The sequence below is a fragment of the Paramisgurnus dabryanus genome, chromosome 19, assembly GCF_030506205.2.
Source record: "Paramisgurnus dabryanus chromosome 19, PD_genome_1.1, whole genome shotgun sequence".
Lineage (NCBI taxonomy): Eukaryota > Metazoa > Chordata > Actinopteri > Cypriniformes > Cobitidae > Paramisgurnus > Paramisgurnus dabryanus.
This window is the reverse complement of record NC_133355.1, coordinates 33912124-33936215: the sequence shown is the minus strand read 5'-3', so window position 1 is coordinate 33936215 and position 24092 is coordinate 33912124. Positions and strand designations below refer to the sequence as shown.

At 39.6% G+C, this 24092-nt stretch overlaps 1 protein-coding gene across 3 annotated transcripts in view; it reads left to right on the top strand.

The window, feature by feature from the left end:
• The window catches only part of atxn1a (ataxin 1a), a 93542-nt gene that overhangs the window by 62682 nt on the left and 6768 nt on the right, over positions 1-24092 (top strand). For 2 of the 3 annotated variants that reach the window (XR_012335441.1, XM_065290831.2), the window contains exons 3-4: positions 658-762; positions 21546-23618. Coding sequence is in view for 2 of the 3 variants with exons in the window: in XM_065290831.2 (XP_065146903.1) it covers positions 21837-23618 (1782 nt within the window). In the remaining variant the exon portion in view is untranslated. Of the gene's footprint in view, positions 1-657; positions 763-17239; positions 17456-21545; positions 23619-24092 lie in introns of those variants that run through there. The other variant, XM_065290833.2, reaches the window with a different exon arrangement.

The following is a 24092-nucleotide window of genomic DNA, read 5'->3' as shown; positions in this document are numbered from 1 at the left end:
GTTTTATAGCAACACTATATCTATAAGCACCGGATATGACACTTGGAAATAAACGTCTGCTATCTAATCCTCTGAAGGCAACGGTTTATCTCACACGTATTTATCTCTCACATAAGACCCTAGAGATAAATGATGCGCTGATTTCTTATCTTGCTGCAAACTGAAGTCTGTGTTGTTGAGTTATTTCTGGGGACACAAATCTAATATTTGCATTTCTGGGATCAAAAGGATGGGATACCATTTTATTTTTATGCCATTCGGAAAACCGCAGGTTGGGAGATGTTGAGAATGACCTGGGATCAAGTCGTAAGGACCAGACACTGATCTAAGCACAGCTGTAATGAGGAATGCGTTTATTTCAAGAGCACACTTACATTACTATACACCCACACCCTCTGCCTTTGTGTTGTCTTGTTAGATGGTTGTCATAGAGGTCTGTTCTGTGTTGTGAGATGACAGAGACAGGCTGTAAACGCACCTTAGTCAATCTGTATGGGGTTTTGATTCAGGGTTGCGTAGATCATGTTTGTTCATGGATCTTGCATGCGCTGCATGAGGAGGACACAGACAGGTGTAGAAATGTGCATTGGTGACTGTACATGCTGCGGATGTGTATTATTATGAGTAACGTGTATGTGTGTTTGTATGTCTCCTTAGGCTGTGCTGGAGGCCTGCGCTGAGACTACAAACTGTGTTGGGATTTTGTAATCACCTCAATGGACTGCAACACATACTGAACACTGGAGGCTTGAGCTGAATGAGGTATGACAACATTACACATCTCATTCACAATGAAGGCAGTGGATCGTTTTATGATACTTTATAAAACACATTAATTTATCATAAATCCAAACTCAAAACCAACAGCACATGATTGTATCAATATAATATGTTTTGTTTTATTCGAAATGTAAGGTTGAGGTGCTTTTATGTCATGAAATTTCTTTGGGGGGGTGTGATGCTCAAAGGTCATAGATTCGATCCCAGGAAACACGCATACTGATAAAAAATATGAATAGACATTGAATGCACTGTGAGTTTCAGAAGATATCTCAACAGTAGCCATGTTTCCATTTAGTTTTGCATCATTTTCTTATCAACAAAGTGAATTTGCTCAAAAATGTTCGTGAAATTTGCTGTGTCTAGTCCATAGGTCTCCAACCTTTTTGTGAGCAAGGGCAAACACACTAGATAAAACAATCTGGAGGGCTACTTGTTATATATGCTTTACTCAAAACTTTTGATTTCAGTTTACTTGTTGATATGTTTTATCATTGTTAAACATGTTAACATACATAAAAGATGCCAAGCTAATATTGAAAATATGTAATTTATAAATATTAAAATTAAGACTATTAATAGAATGTGCTTTGGCGGGCAACTCACAGACTCCTTGTGGCCAACTTGATGCCCACGGGCACCATGTTGTAGACCGCTGGTCTAGTCTGTCTTTATCCAAATAGACTTTTATCACTAAAATGGTTTGCATAATGACATCATAAAATCGGAAGACAAATGATTGCATATGTTTTGTTGTTGTCGCCAAAGAAATCTGACATTGAGCCGTTATACAAACTTTGTGTATATCAAAAATGATCTATCTACCTTTTGTGTTACAAAAAAAAGGAGAGTTTATTGAAATTTTCCAGCTTACCACCTCAAAACTATTTCAGTTTTTTTATTGCTAAAACAACATTAGGCCTAGATTCCAGTTAACAGAAATGTTTGAATGGTTTTAGTAAAATATAATAACCCTTGCTTAGGTAAAGATATAACTAAAAATAAACAGAGCAGCGGGCTAAATCAAAACCAAAAATCTCCACATCTCTAACATTTCAGAACGGCCAACGTTTGAGAATCTGCTGTGCAATAAAATCTATGATAAAAATGTGTCATCACAATAATTTGCGTTAAAACTAGAGGTTCCAAACTAGATGTTATCTATTAAAAGTAAGTGGAAAATCATTTTGGTAATATTTGCAAATTTAATTGCTAATAAGCATCAACTACTGTATATCAGTAAATGTTTTGAGGTGCTAAACAAAGCCTTGGGTGGAAACATGGCTAGTGTCTTAAACTGTGACCAGATTTAATCAGAATTTTAGAGATCAAATTCTTACCTGAGCTTTGCTGCTTTTTTTGTTTAAAGCCCAGTCATTTTATTCTCTCTCTCTCTCATTTGTGTCCATTTTTATAGCCGTGACCTTTCATTTCGATGCATTTTACTACTTGTGTAATGACATTATGTGTGGCACAATAGTAAAAATAACTCTGACTCAAGCTGTGTCCTACTCACCCGTTAACTCAAACCCTGATTGGTGGATTAATAATGCAGGCCTGCCTAGCAACAGAGCTGGGTCTGAGATTTAAAGCACAATTTCATATAAATCAACTCTAGGAAAAGCGAACTAGTTTAATCCGATGAGCCAATGGGAAACCACCTGGGATGTCACAGGTTTAATCATTAATTCGGTTACAGGTGTACTATAAAACACAGGATTACTGTAGCACTTCTGTACTGACAGAAGTTTAGTTACAAGTTTCTTTTTAAAAATGTAGCCTCTAGGTTTTTTTCTTTTTCACTTCACATCAGTTCTTATAAATTGATTTGTAAAGGACATTTTAAATTCCAGAATTTCAGTGTGGTTTCCAGTGAAAGGCTTCCTATGAGCTCATTTCAAGGAGAATTAGTGCAGGCATTTTAAAATGAGGACTTCATGATCATCTCTCTCTCTCTTTCTTTCTCTCTCTCTCTCTCTCTCTCTCAGACAGCTCTACTGTGCCAATAGCTCCTTTAACCAATCATGGGCTTTTAGAGTAAAAGCTCTCCAGCAGAAAAAGGTCACTGGTCTCTTAGTGTGTGTGTGTGTGTGTGTGTGTGTGTGTGTGTGGTGAAGCATAGCAATACATCATCACACCCCCGCCGCTGGCTTTTATCAGAAACATCTCAAGTCATAATGCATTCTGTACATTCCAGTTTTTATTAAGCGTTCATTTAAATATGTCAGGACATTTCATAGAAGTGCTTGCTTCACAAATTCAGAAGACATATTTTTATGTGTGCACACTTAGATAAGCCCGGATAAATGAATCTTTTTAATGAAATTCCTGTCTTTGTGTTTTGGAATGCATTGATATGGCGTGATGTCATTATCTAAAAGATCAAAGCGTGGTACGCTTATAAAAGCATTCAGCCGGTCGCCTGTGATCTTCTGCATTCCAGATGACTTCCCCATTTGAGTCATTCGAACATTTATTTAGCTGTGCATCCTAAATACTATGATATGATACTCTTGCAGGTTGTTGTGTCTCTATGAAAGCCACAGTCTTGTGTTTGTCTTGTTTGTGTGTGTGTGTGAGAGAGAGAGAGAGAGAGAGAGAGAGAGAGACTTCTTCTCTTCTGTGAGTGTGCAAAGACAGCAGCACTATTCTTGGCTGCGGGGGGACGTCTTGGCTTCTTGTTGCATGGGAAAAGTGTTTTTGGCAGGAGTAGTAGTGACATTCCATTGTGCCTGAGTCTCTCTCTCTCTCTCTCTCTCTCTCTCTCTCTCTCTCTCTCTCACTCGTTTGCTCATCACTTCTGACTGTGTCCTTTACACCACCATCTCAGCCCAGCGCTTTCTAGAGAGAGAGAGAGAGAGAATAAATAAATTACTAGGGAAACACAAAAGCACCTCACAATCACACGTTTACATTTTCACTCAAGATGTATCTCTTAGACGACGCTTTTCTCTCTCACTTGTACATGCAGACACGCATCAAGCGTCTGTTTATTTCTTAGATTTCTGTATTAAACTGTTGGAATGAAAGGCCAAGTTTCCTACTTACACATTCATCCATAGATTATCATAAAGGTTTCTCTCAGCACATTACTAAAGCTTTGATTAGCTTGGAATAAAAAGTGTCTGCAGTTGTAGGCATTGTGTGTAGTTCTTGCTTTATATTATATGTATAATTATGCTTTTTCTAACACATCAACTTTGAGGACAAGTGTCAGGAAAAGCAGGGAAAATGGGCAAGTGTAAGGAAAAACAGCTGAAAAACATTTTCGACAAGGGCTAAATTGTGATAGTTAGACGACTGGGTCAGAGCATCTTTGCAGCTCTTGTGGGGTGTTCCCGGTCTGCAGTGGTCAGTACCTATCAAAAGTGGTCCAAGGAAGGAAAAGCGTTGAACTGGTGAACAGGTCATGGGCGGCCAAGGCTCATTGATCGCCCGTGTGGTCAGATCCAACAGGCGAACTACTGTAGAGAAAGTGAATGCTGGTTTTGATAGAAAGGTCAAGTGGAATCCATGCATCAACGGCCAAGGCTGTTTTGGTGGCAAAAGGGGGACCTACAGAATATCAGACAGTTGGTCATAATGTTATGGCTGATTGTGTGCAATCACACTCTTAAAAATGGTGTCAAAAAGAGACAAACCCAAATTTTGTGTTAATTTAACCTAGAACATGTCCACATTTGACCCAACATTTTTGGAATAAAACAACCCAGAATAGGTTTACTTAGAACCCAACAGTTAGGTTTGTCTCTTTTTCATCCAGCCATTGGCTGAAAATAACCATGCATTTTTTATGTAGAAGAGAGAGAGAGATACATGTATATACAAATGTCCAAGTAATGTTGAAAACAAAAGCAACAAGTAGTTTTAATCTCTACAGACTGAGTAGGGGAGAGTGGTGCACAACCAAGTGGTGCGCTTTTGACTTTGGCTCTATCATTCAAAAAATATTTAAGTTAGATTAATACTTTTTTTAAACAATTAACACACACATCTCTGCTACAAATGAACACTTAAAGTTTGTTTGTGGGAGCTACCATTATCGTACAATTACACCGAACATGACAGGAGTCCAAACGTTACAACTTACCCAATAGGTGGGGTTAATGGTAACAAACAGAGGGTTTGTTGTAACACCTGCTAGAAATTTTGGTTTAAACACATATATAAATTCTGTCTATATACTAAAGGTGGATATTGTTTATATATCTGCCTATAATAAATAGATATCCATCCATCATCCTTCTAACCATCATTGTATTTTGCATCAATGCATAGACTGCACAATTAAGACAAAAATCATAATTGTGAGTGATTTCCCCGGATATTATATTAACAGTTTATCATTTTGATGAATAGTATTTACATTGTTTTCATTGTATACCTGAGGCTTAATTGTAACACTGTGTGACAACTAACCCCGCTGTGTAAAAATGTTTTCAATCCCAGCTATCAGTAACTAGGAGTTGCTGACATGTTTTACAATGTTGTTATGTTTTAGGTAACAAGACAGTGATTAAAATAATATAAGATTATTTGGTGACTAACACACCCAACTCAGAAATCGAATAAAACATAAGATGAAGAAATGTACTTCCATGCCTCCAAAACACTCTTTGTTCAATATCTTAACCAAAACACTTTAAAACTTTTCACCAATTTACAGGAGATGACAGTAAGAGAAAAAGGCCAAAAGCACAGTTTGCTCTGCACTGTAGAAATATGTAAAGTAGCCGTGTTACAATTAACCCTGCGTTAGTTTGTGCCCCACTCACCCCTAAATATTGCATATAATGAAATGCGAGACCCAGTGTGTGAAAACCCAGCTAAAGTCATTTGTGTTCTTTTTGTTGTTGTTTTGTGTGTGTGTGTGTGTGTGTGTGTGTGTGTGTGTGTGTGTGTGTGTGTGTGTGTGTGTGTGTGTGTGTGTGTGTGTGTGTGTGTGTGTGTGTGTGTGTGTGTGTGTGTGTGATTTCTACAGAGAGTCATCCTACATAATGTTTATAACAAATAACCTTGATATCTTTTATTGTTGACTAATATTAATTGAAATCAATGATTGAAATCAAACTTTTTTCATCATCATTAGATTATGAGACTTCACGGACAGGATCATGTATATAACTGTACTTAAATCACCAATATGTGAGATTTGTTTTGCTCACTGTGTTAGATTTTGTTTTATAGCGTTACAAATGAACACACTGTGTTTGATTTGATCTTTATTAGATGTTCCCTACTGAGTGTGTAGGCAGCAGTGAACTCTAGCTAGTAACTTTCTGAACAGTCATCTGATTGTTTCTAAAGGCAGAGGTTTGACTGCAGGGCTTCACTTGTATACAGTATGTAGTACAGTAAGTCATATGTGGTACAAAAGTGTCTCACTATGGGTGATAATTTTCCTTTAGGAGATGTTTATGTTTGTTTGCTGCGGTGTAAAATATGTCACAGTCAACGCAATGTCTGTGATGTATAGCAACTTCCTATATTTATATATTTATTGTTAGCACAAAACAGAAAAACAGGATCATCTAATACTACATGAATGCAACTAAAAATAATTGTAGAGCAAGTGTTTTGTTTTCTAGCTAATGTAAACCTGGATTACTCCAATACATACAATCTTTAAACATGAAATATTGAGTCAGTGATTTATATCAGAATGAATTTACAAGACCCATACAACACATATTTGGTATCATACACTTCTGATAAAACACTGTTTTCAGGATTAACGTGCTGTTATATAAAAGTCAATTTAGAGAACTGTTTCTAATCACATTACACTGTAAATGTTAGAAATGTATTGCTGAAACACATTACAAAGACTTTGAGAAATATGTTGTACTAAATTGTGGAGTTACACAGTTTAACAGTGTTTAGGATTATTTGGGCGAGACTAAATGGTGACTTGATGACACACTAGAACCACTGTGCATGGCCCGACCCCTAAAACAATCAGGTTGTAGCGTTATTAGAAAGCTTTTTCCTGAAGGGGGCGTGGTCTCAGAGCTGACAGTGGACACGCCCTCAGCTTTTGAGTAGATCATCCTGCCTGTTTTTTCAAGACTTTAATAACTTATTTTATTTTCTTATCACCATTTTTATTCATTCACATTTGGCTGGGTGGTTAATAACACATTTTTCTGTGGTGTGACAAACTGAGAACACATTTAATATTGGACTCTTTAGTTAGACGTTACATTAAGCCACAGCTCTACTCTTAGTGGCTACAGAAGCCCGGATAGTTTCAGCTTGTTCTTAGAAAACCAATGAGATGTTATATTATACCTCCAAACAACTTCCAAGAGCCAAGAGATTTGTTGCTGCGTGTGAAAGGTGACCCGATGACCCGGGTGCGGGCGTGTTAGAGCTCAGGACGTCTTTGAGGTCAGGGGTGGGGCATTTCATCCAAGTCAAATAAGGGTGTCCCGTTACACGAATTACATTACAAACTCAGTTTCTGCGTAAAACAGCCGGATGCATGTGTTGATGTTAAGGTAAAAACATCAATGTTCATGGAGTTTATTTCCTATATCATTTCCTTGGGGTCAAGGAGAAGAGAATGGGTGTGAGATGGCACATTGTAATATTCTGAGAATTGTTGCTGCTTTATTTCTCCACATGAATTCCTGGTTCACAAAAAGGCAACCCTGAAACTGAATTATTCAGTGTACCTTTGACATTTGAGTTTTGTTTAATTGATTTTTGCTTCACAACCCACGTCATGGTGCATGTAGATTGTATACAAACCGGAAGGTTGGTGGTTCAAACCCAGATTCCACCTGACCAAGTGTCGAGGTGTCCATAAGCCAGACACCTAACCCCAGCTGCTCCCAACGAGCTGGATGGCGCCTTGCATGGCTGACACTGCCGTCGGTGTATGAATGTGTGAGTGAATGGGTGAATGTGACTTGTAAAGCGCTTTGGATGGCCATGGGTCTGTTGAAAGCGCTATATAAATGCAGTCCATTTACCATGTTTGAGAAAGAGCAGATGGTAAGATATTAAGTGGACAGGACTGTAGTGAATATTACAGAAAAAATCAGCTTTAAGATTTCAAGGTTTTGTATATATATCTGTAACTGGACTAAAGCCAGAGGAGTGTTCACAGGATTGTCTACATCAAGCTATATTTATCCATATCATTTCTTTCTCCGAGTTTTCTTCATGTGATTCCCAGGTTTTGTGTAGGCCAGTTCTCAACATCTGCTTTAACTGTGCATTATCTAAAAATTTAATTTGCCTTGAATTAATGATCACGGCACTGCTAAAGAGATAACACTGACAGGAATTGACATCATTATGTTGCCATATATAAAAGCCTTCAAAGGGAGAAAAATAGGGGGTTAAGAAATAAAAAAGTATTCCTTGTTTTTCAAACTTGTGATGAACCTGTTGTAACTTTGTTGGAAAACCAATCTTAGAAGAGCCCTAGCATCACAAACTATTTTTATTGTTTTAAATGCATTCATTTGGATTAAGTGTCTAAATGCTTTTTGGGGTTTTAGAAGTGCACAGAACATGAGTCAGACTGTTTAAAGTGACAGCAGTGTCCTCAAACCGGCCTTTGTGTCTGGCTGTTTGGTCTGGACTGTGAAGCCGAACAAGGCCAAACCTAAACACAATTCCAGTTATCCCAATTTGTCACAATGCACCTCAATCCACGCAGTCCTGTTCTCTCGTGTACATAAAGACTTTTTTGCATGAATCACGCTGCACGTGTTAAAAGGTCTTCATGCTGTGTTGTGTGTTCATTGCGGGTACTGCGTGATGCAGCTGTGGGTCAGATGCAGACGTCGGTCTTCTCGTGGTTACGGTGACGGTAATGGCTTGGTGTTGCTCGTCGCATGCTGTTTGCGGTGTGTGTAAAGTTCTTATATATAAAAAAATAACTGTGTGGAGGAGCATTGAAGCCGAGAGCTCTTACAGTGGTAACGCCAACCAGCTGTGTGTACATTTCCATACCTGTAAAGACATTGTTTTCATGGACACACAATTGAAGAGGGTGTTTGTTATGTATTGTTTGGCCCGAGGCAGCACTCAGATAGACGTGTTTTCATGTGAGACAGGGTGGTTGTCAGTTCAGGTTCAACATCAAAATCACAATAGATTTTTTTGTATATTAATAAGCATTAAATTAAGATTTTATTTGTTACTTCTCTTATTTGCATTTATTACATGCCGCCGTGGAATGCTTGATTCTGATTGGTCAGTGGTGACAGAGGTTTGTTATTCCCAGATAGCAACCACAGAACTATGCAAAACATGCAAAAAATACTTTCTTTTCTTACTTAGTATTTTTTTCTTGTTTTCAGTATGTCTAAAAATTCTTAAATTAAGTTAAAAAAGTTAATGAACAAAATTACCTAATAAAATAAGCCTATAGTATTAAGACCAAAAATATCTAATTTAAGTGAATTTGTGCTTAGGAGAAGTAAATAAATCTGCCAACGGGGTAAGAAAAAAGTCCTGAAATAAGTTTCCTTTTAACACTTTTTTTATTCACCCCATTGGCAGATATATTTGCTTGTTTTAAACACAAATTTACTTAAATATGATATTTTCTGTGTAAAAACTAGACTTATTTTTTAGGTAATTTTGCTCATCAAGAAAATACATCTGGATTTAAGTATTTTTAGATGTTTGTACTGAAAACAAGACAAAAATACTAAATAACTCAGTCATTTTTGCAGTGTGTCAGTCATCACATGCAGTTTAATACTTTCAAATAAATGTAATATAAAATTTTATTTTATCTAATCAAAGCAACTTTTATCTAAAAATATAACTTCTTGTGTTTCAGGCCCATTGACGGCTATTTTTTAGGGCTACTTTTAAGGTTTTTGGCATACACATCAGAGATGCTGGACAGCAAAATCCCCAGAGTTAAACGAAACACTCTGTAAGATTGGGACAATATATACACTCAGCAGAGTTCAAATGTGCAATCTGTAACTTTATGATGTTTGACATTATAACTACCACCAAAGAGTTGCACTATTATCTTTTCTCTGCCATAACAAACATGTCTTAAACACGCAAAGTTATAGCAGCCAAAAAAAACTAACATGCTAAGAGTCAAGAGTCCAACTAAACCAAACACTGATCACCGTAATTGTGACTTTAAATGAATCAGCCATTATCTAAACCTAAGTTGAGAAAATAACACTACAAGTAAGATGTAAAATGCAATTTTACGTTTTAAAGAGAGATTGTGATGGAGAGGATAAAGTTACAGATTGGAGCTTTTAACTTTGCTTGTGGCTTGGGTAAGTTTCTTGGTACCTACTACAGTAAATATAGCAACATCAGGGTTCATTTACCCACTGTGCATTGATTCCCTTGAGCCAAAGGATGGTGAAGGACGCTTGGTCACATCTTTGCTGTTTCCAGCTATATTTAAAGATATGATTTGAAATGCAATGATTGGATGAACATGATTTGGTCCTGTGCCTTCCACAGAAGATAATATTTATGTATATATATTTAGATCCCTTTACAGATTAACCAGCATAATGAAAACTGTTTCTGGAAACAAATGCTCAGTCACTTAATGGTAATACTTCATTCAAAAAGACCTCTCTGTTAGGGTTAGTAAATGATGGGAGATTTGCTTTTCTAAGATTATGTGTGAAATTTCTTTGTCTATATTTTTTGGCATTTTTTGCAAATGTATTTGCAGTTTACCACTCTTTAGGCATAACTATGTGTGCGCGTGCGTGTGTGTGTGTGTGTCTGGGTGTGGTTTTATAATGGATTTGTCAAAACATCCCGTCTCTTTATTGAGTGTATGCATGTTTGTTTATCAGAGGTGTGTGTATCTATAGTCTGTGTTTGTCAGCACATGGGCTTGTGTGTACACACTCCTGTGAGATTATCGAGTAATAGAGCGGCTTAGCGCTGCTTTGCTTCAGTGTAATCCATCAGACATCCACACACACACTTCACAGCATGCTGGATTTGGGAGCACTTATGAATGGAGGGATTCAGACGGATTGAATGATGCTTGGGCAAAACTCCAAGTACCGTTGACTGTTTGCTTTAAGGACCAGCAGAGATGTGAAAATGATTTCAGGTTGAAACCATATCATCTTGTGTGTTTTATGACATGATTAGAAGTCTCATGTTAAGGTCGCATCTGTTTGAACAGCAGATCATTACTATGCCTGTTTATTTTGATAGATTGTCATCTGTCAGTCATATAGCAGCATCAGGGCAAATATTTAAAGTGTAGTATTCTCTAGTGTGTTGCTGTATTTTCTGTTGAAACATGAAATTAGGGTGGAGCACTTTAATTGCCACAAGCCTTTTGTACATCAACCATATACATATCCCAATATACAAATGAACTATATGCATAAACCATACATGATATACACTCACCTAAAGGATTATTAGGAACACCATACTAATACTGTGTTTGACCTTCTTTCGTCTTCAGAACTGCCTTTATTCTACGTGGCATTGATTCAACAAGGTGCTGAAAGCATTCTTTAGTAATGTTGGCCCATATTGATAGGATAGCATCTTGCAGATCTGGTGACTGTGGGGGCCATTTTAGTACAGTGAACTCATTGTCATGTTCAAGAAACCAATTTGAAATGATTCGAGCTTTGTGACATGGTGCATTATTCTGCTGGAAGTAGCCATCAGAGGATGGGTACATGGTGGTCATAAAGGGATGGACATGGTCAGAAACAATGCTCAGGTAGGCCGTGGCATTTAAACGATGCCCAATTGGCACTAAGGGGCCTAAAGTGTGCCAAGAAAACATCCCCCACACCATTACACCACCACCACCAGCCTGTACAGTGGTAACAAGGCATGATGGATCCATGTTCTCATTCTGTTTACTCCAAATTCTGACTCTATCATCTGAATGTCTCAACAGAAATCGAGACTCATCAGACCAGGCAACATTTTTCCAGTCTTCAACTGTGCAAATTTGGTGAGCTTGTGCAAATTTTAGCCTCTTTTTCCTATTTGTAGTGGAAAGGAGTGGTACCCGGTGGGGTCTTCTGCTGTTGTAGGCCATCCGCCTCAAGGTGGTGCGTGTTGTGGCTTCACAAATGCTTTGCCGCATACCTCGGTTGTAATGAGTGGTTATTTCAGTCAAAGTTGCTCTTCTATCAGCTTGAATCAGTCGGCCCATTCTCCTCTGACCTTTAGCATCAAGAAGATATTTTCGACCACAGGATTGCTGCATACTGGATGTTTTTCCCTTTTCACGCCATTTTTTGTAAACCCTAAAAATGGTTGTGTGTGAAAATCCCAGTAACTGAGCAGATTGTGAAATACTCAGACCGGCCCGTCTGGCACCAACAACCATGCCACGCTCAAAATTGCTTAAATCACCTTTCTTTCCCATTCTGACATTCAGTTTGGAGTTCAGGAGATTGTCTTGACCAGGACCACACCCTCTTAATACATTGAAGTAACTGTCATGTTCACCTCCTTTCCAGGCTAGCTGTTTTGATATTTTATTTAGGGATAGGGTACACCAACTTCAGTAGCTTGCACCCAAGACTTTTCTCCAAATGTTAGGGTTATGGTTAGTATGTCAAAATTAAAATTAGTTTTATACACAGACAGTATATGTGCATGGTATCTCCTCCTAATTTAGATAGTTAGGTATTTGTTTGTGAGTATTTTTATACTGGGAGGACCAACCAGAGACCTCCTACACACCCTTGTTTATAGTACCATACTCAGACTTGGCAATGCGAGAACAACAGAGAAATTGAGGAATACAGAATGAGTTTGTGATTGGCTAACTCTTGTGGTCTCACTCTTCCATCTCATTTTTCTGCAGGCTCTTCAGTTTAAAGCACATACAGTTAATCTGACGACATTGCTTTGTCCACAGGTCACAGTATGGGGTTAATTCTCATCCCTGTAATGTTATGTTGGGTATATCTGTAGCACTGCTCTCCCCATGCCAATCTGTCTATCCATTCGACTAAATGAGTCTTGTTGGGCTTTTAGTGTTCAGAGGCAGATAACAGTGATACAGAGCCCAGGGATAAATGTTTCACATCATTTAAGATATGATTAGAGAGAGGTGAGAAAGTTAAAGAGTATGCGTGTATAACACAGAGAGAGAGAGAGAGAGAGATAATATAGATACTGGGTTAAATGTAGTTCACATAAAACTGAAAACTACTCAAGATATCTCTTACAGTATCATCAGGTGAGTAGGGCACAAAAGCAGAGATGTTAAAGAATGAACTGCACCCAAAATAAGTAAAGAATAATTGACGACAAGCCGTTGAATTATGTGAAAATAATGCACACCCAAGGTGGTAATGTGGAGTTACACCACGAGTGTGCATTGTTTTCAAATATTTTAAAGGATCACAAGGTTTATAGAAAAATAATCAACACCCATCTCTCCACCAATCAGATTTAAGCATTCAACAGAGCCGTGGTATGACTTAAATTAACCACCAGAGCAGTGTCTATATTGACCGTGGTATAAGCGGAATAATAGACTCTGGTCCTTTGGGTTTTGAAAATAATGTACACCTGCGTGGTGTAATTACCTTGGTTGTACATTATTTTTCGAAAAATTTAACAGCCTGGCATCAATTATTTCTATAGTAATACTGTAATATAGAATTGTACTATTGTGATATACAAACTGTATGGAAACTAAAATTATATATTTTTTGTAGTTTTGAAGCTTGATACCCCAGTCCCCATCTACTTACCTGGGTTTTCACAGGCGGTGTCAGGTTCCGGTACTTGATGCTGGTCAATGGTCGTGGTTTTGTGTGACCTTATCCATCAGGGGTTTTACATATGTTGGTAGAGCCCAGTATAAGATTTATTGATTCACTTTGATTATATTTGATTTAAAAGTAATTGCAAATGTAATGCTATTATTTGGTGAGCTGTTTTTAAAGCTGTATGGGAGGATGGATTGATTAATGGTTAATGATTTTAAGAAATTAAGACATTTTACATTTTCAAATATTCTTCACAATAAGTACATGAAGGGTACTCTACTTTAAAATCACACAAAACGTGCAACCATTTTGATTGCTTAAGACAGAAAAAACAAATACAGGCAGGTTAAGGTGGTTACAAGTCATGTTTAAAAAGGATCAGGTTACTTTAAAGTATTGATGTACCAACACATACTGTTTCAAGGGTATTTTCTTTAAAGTATTCAGTGTATTTATCAGACATTAGGAGCTTGAAATCTAAACATTTCTTAAAGGTTTTCCATACATTACTAGGGCTTATCCTAGTCCCAGACTAAAATGCATGTTTAAGCTGCCTTAATTTAAAAAAAAACTACTTAAATGTCCTAATATAACTAAGGCCTATTCCTGGATTAAGCTAAATCCTGTCTGGGAAATCACTCCTTAACTAAAGGCATTTATTATGCTTTGTGTCCTGTGAAGAATAATTTGAGGAAATCTTTTGTTTTCAGGTAGTTAGCGGCTGCAACTTTCCAAAGTAAGATATCCTAATCCACACATGTTCCTGATGTGTCTGTTTGTCAACATCTCTTTAATCTCTCTTCTTTCTGTTTCTGTCTGTCGTCATAATCTTAGTTTGATTTCTCGTCCATTTTTCAGTCTCTCAGGTGACTGCACGCGCTTTAGAGTAAACAGAAGGAAACTAATTGAATTACCCTAAAGGCCCAGAAATGGAGAGCATAGATAATTTGTTGCGACGGCAACCCGCAAACCTTCCTGTGCCGCTTGTTTTCTTCACTATGGCTCTGTAAACAACACTCACTCCCTCATTTAATAAGGGAACTCCTTGCGTGCCCGTCATACGTAATGTCCCGGGAGCTTCAGCTCGTAGCAATGACGACCTCAGACCGCTTTAGACTTTCCATAACACAACCTATAGGGACGTCTTCAATGGGGGATAAAACCCAGATAGCAAGCAACCATTGAAACAATGTTAAAATTTGTTTATTTGTCAATGTTAATCCCATTAAATCAATATCATGTTTGCGCCATCCATTAATATTGAAAAATATAAAATTTCAACACACCACTGTTATGGGGATCAGTGTAGAAACATGTGTGCATTGGAAAAGGAAGATGTGTTTCTACTTTGAAATGAGTTGCTTTTAATGAAAACATCAAGATGAGATAAGATTAAGCTGCTTTAAATTACATGGTTGATCCTTTTATAACTGTTAAAATTGTTCGCAAAATTGACACATTCAGACATATCCTACAAATCTCAACAATCATCAACTAATTCATGTAAAACGATGAACTGCAATGCATGTTGGGAGTAATGAATTAGTTTAGTTATTGTGTGTGCTGTGTTAAAGGATTAGTCCATTTTCTTAAAAAAAAATCCAGATAATTTACTCAGCACCATGTCATCCAAAATGTTGATGTCTTTCTTTGTTCAGTCGAGAAGAAATTATGTTTTTTGAGGAAACCATTGCAGGATTTTTCTCATTTTAATGGACTTTAATGGACACCAACAGTTAACACTTAACTCAACACTTAACAGTTTTTTTTCAATGGAGTTTCAAAGGTCTATAAATGATCCCAAACGAGGCATAAGGGTCTCATCTAGCGAAACGATTGTCATTTTTGACAAGAAAAATAAAGAATATGCACTTTTAAACCACAACTTTTCTCGTCTATCTTCGGTCCTGTTACGCGCCAGCGCGACCTCACGCAAATGCGTAGTGACGTAGAAAGGTCACGTGTTACATATATAAAAACCCACATTTGCGGAACAAACTGACACAAAGACATTAATTAGTATCATTCCACAAACAACAACATCGGAACGGTCCTCTTTATCAACACTTGTATACACTGGGGCGTTGTTTTGCGTTTGTCCTCTGTGACCTCTTGACGTGATGACGTTTTGCGTGAGGTTGCGCTGGCGCATCACAGGACCGGATATAGACAAGAAGTTGTGGTTTAAAAGGTTTCTTGTCAAAAATGACAATCGTTTCGCTAGATAAGACCCTTATGCCTCGTTTGGGATCGTTTATAGTCCTTTGAAACTCCGTTGAAAAAAACTGTTAAGTGTTGAGTTAAGTATTACGTGTTGGGGTCCATTAAGGTCCATTAAAATGAGAAAAATCCTGGAATGTTTTCCTCAAAAAACATAATTTCTTCTCGACTGAACAAAGAAAGACATCAACATTTTGGATGACATGGTGGTGAGTAAATTATCTGGATTTTTTTAAGAAAATGGACTATTCCTTTAACACAGCACACATAATAACTATTATTTAGGTAAATCTAGAACAAATAAATAACTTGATCACATTAGATCTTAGTTTTCTTTGCAGTAGCAGATGTATTTTAAAACCCTGATCACCCTGAAGAGGTTTCATTTGCAAAACAACTTGTTGGATGTCAAGCATCCTGCCTATTACACGACTACTTGTCACATGAAGAAATATTTTGGCAGCAGTAAGGTATTGTGTTTATGTTGGCATGAATAAAGAGAGCGGAGTGATACATTAAACATCTACCCATCATGATGGTGTTTTATAAGTATTTGCGGTTGTTATTGGAGAGATCACAGACCAATCAGAATCAATTATTATAAATATTAATGTATAATCAGCACAAGCCATAAGTTTATAAGTCAAATAGAGAATATCAGTCATGCCACTCCAATCAGTATCTGGACAGAAATGTTTAGGCTTTCATCCTCTTTTTCTTCATCTTAAAGTGTGAGATGTTTCCGCTTTGTCCGCTTTCACTGTGCCATCCTCACCACAGCTGAGCAGAATATGTATTTATCAAAACTGCTTAGCTAACTAGGTCATCTAAACAAACTCTTTAGCCTTAAGCTGTAGAGCCGAGATGTTGCTCTCTCTCTACCTCCACCTGCTGGTGAGTTTATACACTTACATGAGAGCTACAGTAGATGCTATAGCAACAGAGATGTTTTCTGTAGTATATAAATGTCAGATGAATTTCTATTTAGGCACAGATTCAGAGAGCTCTGATTGGATGAATGATGTAGATTCACATGTCCTTGTGTTTTCCTTGAGCTCACCTGAATAGAGCGTCTAATCCTGGGAATTCTCTGTGGAAGCGCGTGTACACGTGTGTGTGCTGAAGCGATTATTACCATCAGCAGTGCGTAGGAGTGCGTACTGCACGTACCGCCCGGGCATATTTACTCATCTGAGCAGTTTGTGTCTATATATCTCTTCATCGCTCTCTGGTTTAATCTCCGTCGCTCGCTTTATGACCCCCTCCCTCACCCGATTTCCCTCCCTTCTCTCCTTTCTCTCCTCCCCTGTTCTTTTTCGTTTTTTACTCTCTCTTTCTTTGGCAGTGTAGTCTGGGCATGCGGCCAGCTGGCATGTGTCTTTTTTGAATGAATACCTGATGAAGTTGATGGTGCGCAGTGAGGTGAGGCGTGGGAGGAGCTGAGTGAGTGAGCGAGCGAGAGAGAGAGAGAGAGAGAGAGAGAGAGAGGCACAGCAGGCGTCTCAGACTGAGGCCTTGCGTAACAGAGTCCCGCAGGCTGAGCTCAGAGCTGCCGGCTGCCCGTGTGACAGTCGGGGCCCGGCGGGGCAGGGGTCAGTGTCTGGATCACAGCCATGACTTGGACCAGGAAGGGTCTCTTTACACGTCAGGCTCACTGCTGAACTTCTGTAAGGTGTCGGGGCGGGAGGTAGAGAGCTTTGCAAATGTCCCATGTGAATGCGATGGTAAGCTTTAAGTGTTTTACTGTTCTGTGTGTATGTTTAAGAGTTTATACAGTATGTTTGTGTCTGTGTTTGTTTGTCCTGTGGCTTACTGTGTTTAGGAACTCTTACCTGAGTTTGAAAGAAAGCTCTAAATAATGTTATGTGGAGGACTTGTGTGACTAAATATTCATACTTTCATCTTTATATCTAATAAACATGCTAAATGATATCCAGTAATAGGAATTAAAATGAAGACATTTCTGAGTTGGTGTTGATAAAGATCTGCTTGAGCCTTGCTAAATGCCTGTGTCAGTGTATAAGATTAAAGATTGGGAAGCAGTGAGTACATAGTATCTCTCTCTCCCTCTCTTTCTCATCCTCTCTTTCCTTCTCGTGCTTTATAGCATGTCTCTGTTTGCTCATGATGTCCTTTCAGTGTTGTTTGTTGTAGACATCAGGCAGTGGGACCGATTGTAAAAGTAGGAGTAGTGTGTGCCCGGTATCTGCCTACATTTAAAGAGACAGTATCTCATAAAAGGAGGGGTGTGTCTTAAAACTTAGCGTGCCACCTATCTAGACAGCATTATTTGAGACTAATCTTGAATTCATTATTGGCACGTGGACATGCTGGTCATGTGTTTGATGGACACTTTGAATGACGTGAGTAGATGACAAATATCTCTTAATACAGCAATAGTTTAGGATATAATGTATATTTGGATAAGGGAAAGTGAGTATGCACATTTGTTTCAACAAGCTCAATATGAATCTGATGAATGTTTAAAAGAACAACTATTCCATGAATAAGATAATAAAATCTTTATAGCATAAAAAATATATCATAGCACAGATATCTCACTGTAAACATATATCTATCTTAACACAAGGTAGTACTGTATGTGTACAGTATTTTCATTCAGTATTAAATTTAAATTTCTTGCATTATTAATGGACTCTGGTTATATTGGCTACATTGTTGTCCTACTCATGGCCGTCTCCCATTGACCACTGACCTGTCATACATGCACACAGATCGTGCTGTCTCACATTTATTGTTGCATTATTATTGCAGTCAGATTGAGGTTTTGCTGGAGTCTCTGCTATTTTTCCTTCATGTGTGTGTTAGATTCACATTGATTGATGTCTTTGTTTAATGCCTTTGATTTGTCCCCACTGTTCTCTGTGGCTTCTGGGCCGTGGGGACGTGATTCACAGTGTTGCCAGGGCTGCTGGAGGACAATACGTTTAGGTTTCAGGTCATCTGATATTGTTCCTAGTGTGCTCAGCAAGATCCATCTGACAAGGCTTTTATACTGCATGCTCGCTCTCTCTCTCTCTCTCTCTCTCTCTCTCTCTCTCTCTCTCTCTCTCTCTCTCTCTCTCTCTCTCTCTCTCTCTCTCTGATCTCAGTTTACAGTGCAGAATAGAGTTGTACTTCATTGTTTGTGTGTGTGTGTGTGTGTGTGTGTGTGTGTTGTGTGTGTGTTGTATGTGTGTTTGAATAAGTCTCTGTGCTTGTCTTCTGTTGCTATATGCTTGCTGCTTTACAAGCATTTGTGTGTTTGTAGGTGTAGCATAATGTTCCCTATAATGTAGGTCATTGGATTGCTCTCTCTCTCTCTCTCTCTCTCTCTCTCTCTCTCTCTCTCTCTCTCTCTCTCTCTCTCTCTCCTGCTATGTGTGCTCAAGCTGACTTTAATCCTGAGGGATAAACAGGCAGGGCTAGAGAGGACCCAACTGTGAAAGATTAGGACTTGGCTTTCCCTGGGATACCACAGAAACACAATGAAGCATGCCTGTTTGTGTGTGTGGGTGTGAGTGTGTGTGCGTACCTGTGCGTGCCTGTGCGTGCGTGTGTGTGTGTGTGTATAAAACACCAAGCATTGGCATCAGTGTCAGTAATCCTATCTGGCTCCTGTAACAGACATTCAGTAAAGAATGATGTAGACTGCAATCAAATGAGTTGAGAAAATAATACTACTACTACACCTCTCTGCATCCAGAAGTGATTTGTTTTGAATAAGAGTTGATGATTTCCAGCATCATGCGTGCCGACAGCCGATGGGGACGTGACGTCCTGCGCATTTGGGCATTGATGTGAAGAGGGTGGAGCATGTGTGGTGTCCTTTGAGATGCTTTACGTTATTGTGGTAATGATTTGTCTCTCCCCACGGACATCCCACTGCTTTTTGCATACTGCGTAGCAGGAAAGTATGCATATTTGTACGCAGGGAGTATTGGGTGTGATTCGATTAACATTCTTCTGGGTAGAGATTTGATCCAGATGAAGTTTATATATTAACCTGATAATAGTAAACCCTTTGGTTGTAAATGATTTTAACTTATATCAGCACATTAAAGGCTTTTAGTGGCAGCCAGAGCAGAAACCTCTATTTTCTTTTCAAGTGTATAACACCATCTAAATAATATTGGCATCTACCATGCATGGTTATTTAAATCATTTATGAAAACGATAATGATAAGAGGGTTATTAACATGCTTGATTGCTCTTGTCTCATCATGCAAGTTATGCTGAAAAAAGGGATTTGTAGGCAGAGATATGATATGAGCTATAGAAATTTGAATATTTTCACTGAATGAAAGAATAAACTGCCTGCTTAATGTCAAAAGGCTGTCAATCAATCATTTTCTTGTGAAACATTTCTACAGATGACTCTGAAATACAGTAAGAAAGTGGTTACCTTTGTCACCATAAAGAACCTTTCACCATACAAAAATATTCATGTTTTTTCATGCATATAATTTTACAACACTGTTTTAAAGATTCCACTTCCCTGACAAAAAGTATGCTTCTGCTCTACCATGGTTGAGTTATGGTATCAGATGACGCAAAGCGAAGTTCAGATCATTCAAAGGTTAGGTGTGCGGTTATCAAAAAATAATCAACACCCAATGCAACATTTGTCAACCAACCAAAATAAAAATACCATCTAAAACATATTGGTAGTGATAAAGTACAGTGCTTCCCAATCCTGGTCCTCAAGGACCCCCTTCCAAAAAGTTTTAGATATGTCTTTATTTAAAACACCTGATTCAACTAATCAGCCTCCTTCCAAAATGGTAAACATGTCTCCCTAACAAGCTAATGAGTTAAATCAGGCGTGTTTAATAAGGAGACATCTAAAACTTTTCGGGAGGGGGTCCTCGAGGATCAGGATTGGGAAGCACTGCTATAGTATGTTTGGTACTAAGTTTTACCCACACACAAAAATGTATTACTGCTGGTAGACTGTTTTGAAGGGTGAGTTCCCCTTCACAGCAGAGTCTTCCTGTTCTTTAATAGCACTGCAACACTTGTTAAACCATCAGGGCCCTGTTTATCATGCAAAGCCACCCTCCCACTAGCACTGGACAACAAATTCAGTTGAATGAATCCAATCAATAGAGCTAAGGGAGGAATATGTCAAACAAGCCATAACACTGCACAACATCACTGTTTGATCATGTGACTCCCCATACACCCTGGAGTGTAAGGGAGGGGCTTTACTGACTTAAGTCAATTTAAAGTCGAGCGTAATCTCTACGCCGTAGGTTATCCGTAGCCTGTGCGTAGCACTTCGACGCGGACGATGGCGCAAAAGTATAAATGAAAACTGACGCGCAACCTACGCCGTCGCGGCTATGCCGTAGGACCGCATAACTATAACGAGCCCTTCACTTTTATGCTGGAGAGCTGCTGAAGTGAGCAAAATCTGATACTGGTTGTGAAATGATGATGTGATCTTTAAAGCTTTCTTCACAATTACACTACAGTGGATGTGCCTAATATACACACATACAAGCATATATGTATGTGCTGCTTACCTCAGCATGCATAGTTCTGGTTCATTATTAATGATGGTAATACTGTGTGTTCCATCTGGCCCCGCTGGGGGGGCACTTACATATACCACACACACACACATACACACTATGACTGTAAATGACAAGACAAGAGATCATTACCTCATGCAGTATCTATTTAGGAAACTGGTTTTAAATTAAACCAGCTTTCACATTGACGTTTTCTAGGACTTGTTTCTATAATTGTGCCTTCTTTGCAACACAGAAAATCCCACTGATGACATGATTGTGTGTGTGTTTATTTCAGGTTCTTCCTGCAGTCCTGGAGACTAACTCTCAGAGGGAAATGATTCCGCATGAATTGCATGGACCGTTCTCCCACAGCAGGAGTGACTTCCTTTGCTTACGATTGAAATCTGTGTCCATCCAACCCTAAGCACAGGACACATTCCCTTCCAGCACCACTCTCCTCTTGACCCCATCCCCATTCTCACCCTGATAAGTGGGAGGGATACGATATTCAGAGACAAATAGAAGGGCAATAGAGAGTCAGAGGGAAGAAACATCAAAAAAGAGTGGTACAGGATACATACACACCATGAAGTCAACGCAGAACGAATGCCTGCCCCCCAAAAAACGTGAGATCCCAGCAAGCACTCTGCCCTCAGAGGAGAGGCCCATGGTTATGGCGCCTGCCAATGAGAGCCAACGTGGGGGGAACCTCGCCTGGCTTGCCAGTCTGGCAAGTGGGCATGATAAAGGCACCAGGCACACCAGCACCTCTGCAGAACACGATGGGCCACAATACAAACCAATGTCTGCCCCTGCTGAAAGTGCACTTCCTTTATCAACACACTCACAGAGAGCTCCAATTGCAGTGACCACCATACCTGCAGTGTACACGTCACCCCTCTCACACCCAGCAGGCACCATCCAGTACACACCCCTGCCCCCAAATGTGCACTTTATCAGCTCACCATATGCAGCACCATATCCTGGCTACATCTCTCCGCTAGTACCCCAGTCTGCTGTCGCCACCAGCACCACACAACGTGATGCTTACGCTATCACCTCCAGTTCTTCCGCATCTAAAATTGACCAGCACCATCAGCTGGGTCGTCCAACATCTGATAGCACATCTTTGCCCCACTCCACCCAGTATGTGCAAATTGCTGGTTCTGTAAACGTATCCTCTCGGACTGCACCATCTCCCCATGGTCACATGCCCCTACACCTACACCCTCACCACACAATTCCCATCAGTGGCACCTCACAGGTCTTTGTTCAGTGCACAGATGGACTTTTCCCCAAGAGAGAGGATAACAGGCCTAGGGAGATCCTAAATGGAGAGCTGGAGAAGGACAAACGCTTTGGTCTATCTCCAGAGTCTAGTGCAGGGAAGCAGGGCAGCAGCACTGCCAAAGGGAGCTCCTTCAACCAACAGCACCAGATTCACCAGCAGCAGAGCCTGCAACACTTTGAGGCTCGCCACTTGGTGCTACCTGTTGAATATGCACAAGATAGTGCAGCCATGCGGACCTCTTTAGTGCTTATACCCAACAGTCATAGCTCTAGTGTTGCTGACCCTGGAGGTACACCGGACAAGCTGCCTCCCCCAACATCCCACAGTGATAAAGGAGGGATTTGTGCTGGCAAACCAGTATCTCGCATTTCCTCCACCTCTGCATCCCATCCTTTTCCTCCTCCGCCTCCACCTGTGGACAATCTAAAGGGGGCAGTTACTGCACTGTCCCCACATGCAGTCATCCAGACCACACACAACACCACAGAGTCACTTTCCCTGGGCCTTCCCTCTAACAGTTTCTACTCTGCACAGCAGCCCATCATTGGTTACATTGCTGGCACAGGGCACCAGCAGCCTCTCAGCTACCACACCAGCCTGCCCCAGCACCTGGTCATTCCTGGAACTCAGCCGGTCATCATCCCAGTAAGTGGAACAGAAGCTCCCACGACATCAACTTCGCCACCCTTGCCTGCTGCACTGCCCCATGCGTTCATCACCTCAACGCCCTCCAAAGTGGAGTCCTTTGATACTCCGGCCCCTTATCCCCACCCTACTGCAGCGGTACTTCAAGCCCAGTTACACCTGCCTGTGGTTCCAGCCTCTGCTGGCCTGCTAACGACTCCACCTCCTTCTTCATCTCCCTCGCTGCCCCCTTACTTCACTAAGGGCTCTATCATCCAGCTTGCAGATGGGGAGCTGAAGCGAGTGGAGGACCTGAAGACAGAGGATTTTATTCAGAGTGCTGAGATCAGCAATGAACTGAAGATCGACTCCAGCACTGTAGAGCGCATTGACAACAGTCATACACCTAACTTTGCCATTATACAGTTTGCTGTAGGAGAGCATCGTTCACAGGTGGGATTTTTTTGTATTACTGTTTCTGGAACTGTGTCTATACTTTAATGCTCTGTTTACATTCATATGCCAAGCATTTCTATATTTCTATTTTGCCCTTTCAAGTCAAGTGTATTTGATGCAGACATTTGTGAAGCTGACATTTGGATTGCTCAAATAAACAGAGCAGTGTTAAAAAGTACCACAGAACCATAGCCCATAAACTCATTTCTTTCTCATTGTTGTCTCTGAACATTAAAGAGATATGGGATTTTGATAAATATACCCCAAGAGGACTAATTTAATTTCAGTTTAACAATTGAAGAAATCTTAATGCCCAGGGATCTTTTTACTTTGTTACAGCATTCATACATCGTTATAATCTCTGTTTGGTTATCCATATGGTCATTAGGTTGATATTCTCATATGCCTTAAGAGTGTGAATGTCCTCCTACATGAACTCCACCTGCACCCAATCATCGTAACTAGATGTGG